This window comes from Diadema antillarum, unplaced genomic scaffold (genome assembly GCF_040938485.1).
Source record: "Diadema antillarum isolate AM-2024a unplaced genomic scaffold, OU_Dant_1.0 seq00000690_RagTag, whole genome shotgun sequence".
NCBI classification, from domain to species: Eukaryota; Metazoa; Echinodermata; class Echinoidea; order Diadematoida; family Diadematidae; genus Diadema; species Diadema antillarum.
This window is the reverse complement of record NW_027271595.1, coordinates 328,312-334,121: the sequence shown is the minus strand read 5'-3', so window position 1 is coordinate 334,121 and position 5,810 is coordinate 328,312. Positions and strand designations below refer to the sequence as shown.

The 5,810-nt window shown below is 39.5% G+C and overlaps 1 protein-coding gene across 1 annotated transcript; it reads right to left on the bottom strand.

Annotated features, from left to right (window-relative positions):
• Positions 1–2,078: 2,078 nt before the first annotated feature.
• On the bottom strand, positions 2,079–5,312 carry LOC139737363 (protein SpAN-like). Its single transcript, XM_071648040.1, has 6 exons — positions 5,105–5,312; positions 4,441–4,661; positions 3,836–4,039; positions 3,261–3,611; positions 2,523–3,037; positions 2,079–2,208 (listed from the first exon to the last, which is right to left on the bottom strand). Exons 1-6 carry the CDS (start codon positions 5,247–5,249, stop codon positions 2,079–2,081), a joined length of 1,566 nt encoding a protein of 521 aa, XP_071504141.1. The 5' UTR covers positions 5,250–5,312.
• Between the last annotated feature and the right edge of the window lie 498 nt (positions 5,313–5,810).

The window sequence follows — 5,810 nt, the reverse complement described above, 5'->3', positions numbered from 1 at the left end:
AAAATGTGTTTTTTTTTTCGTTAAAAAGAAAGTGAGATTAAACAATGTGACTGCTTTCTGTGACATTGGAATAAAGATGACTTTTGAAATGGTACCGGGAAAAAATATCAACAAATTGCACCAAGACCTGGTCAGTAATCTCAACTGCTCCCTCTCTCCCTTCATCTCTGTCTGTCTGTCTGTCTCTCTCTCTCTCTCTCTCTCTCTCTCTCCACACACACACACACACACACACACACACATACACACACAGTAATTTTTGTGTGTTTCCTCTTTTTTTTTTTTGCTGAATTTCTGCCGACGTGTTACATGTTTATCATATTCTATTTCCCCAAATATTTTACGTGGTATACTCCCATCTATCAATTACAAATTCATACTGTAGACTGTTGCATGTGTTTCTATATTGTTAAGTTTGTGTGTTATATTGTGTTCATTGCCATGATGCTCATAAAACTGATAATCATGGGGCTCCACCCCCCCCCCACACACACAAATATATATATATATATATATATATATATATATATATATATGTATATATATACATATATTTACACGTATTACTTTTCTGCCTGCATGAGTATTAATAAGAGGGGGGGGGGGAATCAAACAACAAATGCCCAATATACATGCATACTAGTATATATAATTATGATACATATAGTGGGATGATGCTGGTACTCGTACCGTTCGCCTCTGTCATCTTAGGAAGATTATAATCGAGACAATGTAATGATGACAGAAGATGCCGGCTGGTGGAAGCTTTCGGAAGAAGTAGAGTGGTAATGCATTTTGACAGTCCAACAGTGCTATTTATTCACACCAAATTTTCGACGACATTCGTCTTCCTCAGGGTCGACAATGACAATTCTGAAAGTAAACAAGGTGACTCTATTCTCTCAAGAGTGTATTATCTTGTATTATTAGATAGAGAATAGAGTCACCTTGTTTACTTTCAGAATTGTCATTGTCGACCCTGAGGAAGACGAATGTATTCGTCGAAAATTTGGTCTGAATAAATAGCACTGTTGGACTGTCAAAATGCATTACCACTCTACTTCTTCATCTTATATATGAATATATATATATATGAATGACAAAGGATCAGAGAGTTTTGCAGAGATGAATTGTGAAAGCCTTTAGGATTGTGTTACGAAAAACTAACTTGAAGACTGCTCAAATAGATAAAAATACCTTCACAATCGCTGACATTGACATGTCTATGTCGTATACCCTCCAAACATGCACAAGAAACTCACAAACACAGTCACACACTTCCATGTTCCACACATACCCATTCATCATACATGACATGAGTTCAACACATCAATGATCATATTACGATTGCCTGTTATGTTTTATAATTATCCAAACATTTTAATATATTTTGACTCACTATAACAGCCGTCCCAGACGGTTAAGTTATAAATATATAAATTAATGTGCAATCGTAAATTTCATTACACAATGTTTCATAAATACAATCACAAATTCCAACATACAAAGTATTATAAATACAATCAATGCATAGATGAGATACCTGGAATATAATTCTTTAAACGAAACAAGTTAGCCAGCCGTACCAGACGGATATCAAGACACAGTTCGAATATACATGCAAATTTTTAGAACAATACTCTTGGCTTTTCACATTTCAGTATTTCTATAGCACTAACAGTAATAGTCTATGGCAAAGGTTCAGCCCTGCAGAATGAACACAAAATCCTATTCTTATCATCACTTCGACAAAATTGGTTAGATTTCTTCTTAAAGCAATTTAAGGCTTCTAAAAGAAATATTCCATTTCCGTTATACTCGGGTTCATTTTTTTCCACTATTATCTCGAATGCTCAGGAGTGGACAGAAACAATTAATCTTGCTGTAAAATCATAATAACGAAATTTCCAAAATAAAAGACAAACATACAAACAAACAAGCAAAATAAGAAGGAAATGTGATAATTTCCTGACTCATAATATTTCTTTCTTTCTACGTGTAAGCAATACGTTTTCGCGGACTTCAACGGAAGGCTTATTTCGAGTTTATGGAATTCGAGGTGTCTTCGGTGATGCTTCTTACAGGTCGATTGCACGGTAGATTGCAGCAAAGCCCCTATCTGTCACGCTTCCGTCGGTCCTTAGAATCAGCTCCATTTTGTTACCAATAGAAACCAGAGAATCAATCGGATAGTCGGACCCACACAACCTGAGAAAGTAATATAAAATAGCGAAACAGTCGGTTAGTATCGTACTTTTTAATAACGGGCAATATTGTGAAATGGCAACTCTTAACTTTGTCTAATTCAGTCTACTTATTAACTGAAAAATCATGATAACTATAGTGATCAACTTTCTTAACTGATAAGGAATTCTCGAATTCTCCACCATACCAAATTTTCAATATCATAGGTCCATGCTATCAAACACTCCATTATGTGCCTAAATCAGAGAAGAGTGGATGAATTATGACGTTCAGTTAAAGTGTGTGGATATGATTAATGACATGATAGCAATGCTTACTTCATTGGCACCTTGACTCCTTCTCCGAGGTCCACCTCAAGGTAGTCCCAGCTGCACCTCCTTTGATCCTCAATCAGCAAATCGTGGAAGCTGAGTTCGACTCGACGACCAGAATCAACCTCGATGGTGTAGACGCACTGCAAGCCGTTGTCGTAGTTGTCTGGGTAGTTTGGAGAGGCCATCGTCCCACTGTTCCCCAAGAAATCTCCTCCACAAGTACCGACGAATTCTCCAAGACCGTTGGTCGTACTCGGGAGTGTAGTTGGAGGTTCAGGATTATTGATGACATAGGTAGCCTTGAAGCCACGCCTTGTCACGCTGTAGTCTGATGTGAAGGCCACCAGTAGCTGGTTTCCGGTCGACACCTGCTCCCCAGGTAGAGCGGTGCCGCAAAACTTCAGTCCCGGCGAGCTAACATTTCCAGTGCGGACCTCAACAGAGTCGTAGGCGCAGGTAGTGTGGGACTCGATGTCCATGTCGACGAAGGTGAGTGTGATCGTAGCACCTGGAGCTCCCTAGAAAGGTCAATGGATGAATGAAAATAGTGTGAATATTTTCATGATATTTATTACCCAATCCACTTAAGACTAATTAAGAAGTGGTAACAATCAACGAGCAACATTTAAAATGTCCAAAGATGTTATCTATAGGGAAAAAGTAAAATTACCTATTCAAAAAGTGGTATGTAATTACGCTAGGTGCAAATACAAATTTGGTGGGGTAATCAAAATATCTCACCTCAATCATGTACAGGCAATTCTGGTTGTTGTCATAGTTATTCGGGTAGTTTGGTGACATGATCTCTCCTTCGGGATCGGTCAGTCTATAGACACATCCTTCGGGTTCCGTCGGACCGTCACCGTTCTCACACAGGTCTCCGCTGAATCCTGGAGGACACACGCAGTCACAGTTGGGACCCTGGTAGCCGCCATTTTGGCAGGACAGTGGGCTAGTACAGGCGTCGTTGCAGTTGTAGATGAGATTGGCAAGTTTGATGTCAGCAAAGCTGAGGCCCTCTCGGTTTCCAAGGCGATGCATCTGCAGAGGGTCGTTTGTGGTGATGGTTGGTTGGCCGTTGGAGGAGAAACCCTGCGTGGTATGAAAGAAAAAAGAGGAGGCATTATAATAATATCAACGCTTTCAAACAAAGTTAGCCTATTCGAACTTGCCAGTAAAAGATGGCCTACGTTTCCGGTCCACATTGTTCATCATACCTGATTTATAGCTTCCCATGATTTACAGTTCAGGGTAGAAAGGGAAGAAAATGAACATGTCAGTTATATCCTAATAGATTTGAAATCATGAAAACTTACACGAGGTCCGTAGTGCATGAGGGATCCGATGTCGTATTCAACGTTGCTGGTTGTTATTTGGTTCCAGGAATATTTCTCAAAGTTGCCTTCGAATCCAGACTGGATGTTTTCAAAATGGACTGTGACGTAATCGTCCCTGTCAGGTCTAGACTGCTCGTGATGGAAACCGATGGCGTGGCCAATCTCGTGGGCAACGACGCCGAGCTGTTGTTGGTAGAATTAAAAGAAAGGAGTTATTGATTGGAAATGAAGAAAAAGGATTCATAAACGAAATTCATCTCTTCCAAAATACCAATTCTGAATTCACATCTACGGGCTACTATTGCCTGATTGTGACATGCTTCACTGGTGTTATATTGCCGCAATAAGATCTCATTGTATTCATCACATTGTATATCCGCACTAATGAAGGGGGGGGGGCGAACCCAAACCATAACAACTTTTGTATATTATTTGCATAACACTTACATCAAAAAAAAAATGTACCTTCCTGGAACTACGGATTAGGAAATAATTGATTTGAAATCGAATGATATGTAATGATTTGGTATCAAATCAAAAGAATATTACGCTTGTTACAAAATCAGCTATAGCAGCAAACTCACGTCTTCACATCCAGATCCGATGGAAATATCCTGAGCTGTGGGCGAATCGCTGGATGAAGAGAACCTTCCAACGTAGGACCAGCATCCATCGTCCTTGATAAAGTTCAGATAGGTTCCGTGTCCCAGCTGACTGGCGTGCTGTGAGGTTCTTGGTTCGAATCTCAAACAGGTGTGCTGCTCCCAGTGATCCATGGCAGCCCGGATCGCATCAACATCATCACCTGAAATACAATCAACAAGATGACAACATGATAATGAGCCTACCAAGAACTTTACACCACGAAAAAATCACAATCAATGATTCTGACTACATTTGGTACAGAATTTGTGTTTTTGTTTGCCGAAGAAGGCATAAATGATCATTATCAAGTATGATCAAGTGGTCGTGGATCACGTTGATATCACTGCCTGAAACACAGCCAACAAGATGAAGATACTGAGCCTCAAGAATGAAAATATCATTATATAAAGTGTTATCAACGAATACCAGTTATATTTGTGTAGAATCTATATCTTCAAAGTCCTGTCTCTAAGACTTGAAATACAGTAGATTTACCGGCCTACAGGTGACGAAACCTACAGATGATATCTTAAAGAGAGCCCAAAGTCTAAATTGCCCACGTCCTCTCTTCATTGTTGATATCATACAGGTTCCAGAACTTACTAGATGAAGATGAGATGACGTAAGGCACGATGTTCTGATTCCAGCGGGTCAAAGTGTTCGATACAGCCTTCCTCTTCTTGCGACCAGCTTTCTCTTCATCGATGGCCTCCATGACTTCCCTCAACTGTTCATCAGTCATCTTCATGTCTCCCTGAAAAGTCCCTGGAGTATTTTCTTCATCTTTGGGCTCCTGGTGGGATGCCACGGGCTTCTCTTCGGAGATGGAGAGATCCACTTCTTTCTTAGGGGGAGGGGTTTCCTGAAAAACAACAAGAATGGAGGTGAACTGGGATGTTAATGAACGGAGTTTAGCAAACCATTTTTTATCAAAAGTGCTGCAATATTGGTGGTGTTTTAGAATCTGAGCAAAAGAAACAAGAAGAAACTAAACTTGTTTCATGTCACTGTTGTTTTTGCCATTGCGCATTTTGTTTAATCTTTCGATTTCAAAAACACCAATCAAATTCACATTTATTTCCACTTTTACCGGATAACACGTGACACAAACTGATTACATTCAAGTTGATAAATAACACATGACTGTGCAGTTAAAACAAGTAAGACAAACAATTTCCTAACACAGAGTCTAATTATAAGCGAATACAGTCGCCTCAATGAGCAGAGCCTGGTGGTACGTCACTTTCAAAACGATATAATGATGGGAGGTGGAACATTTGTGATACAACTGTATATATATATATATATA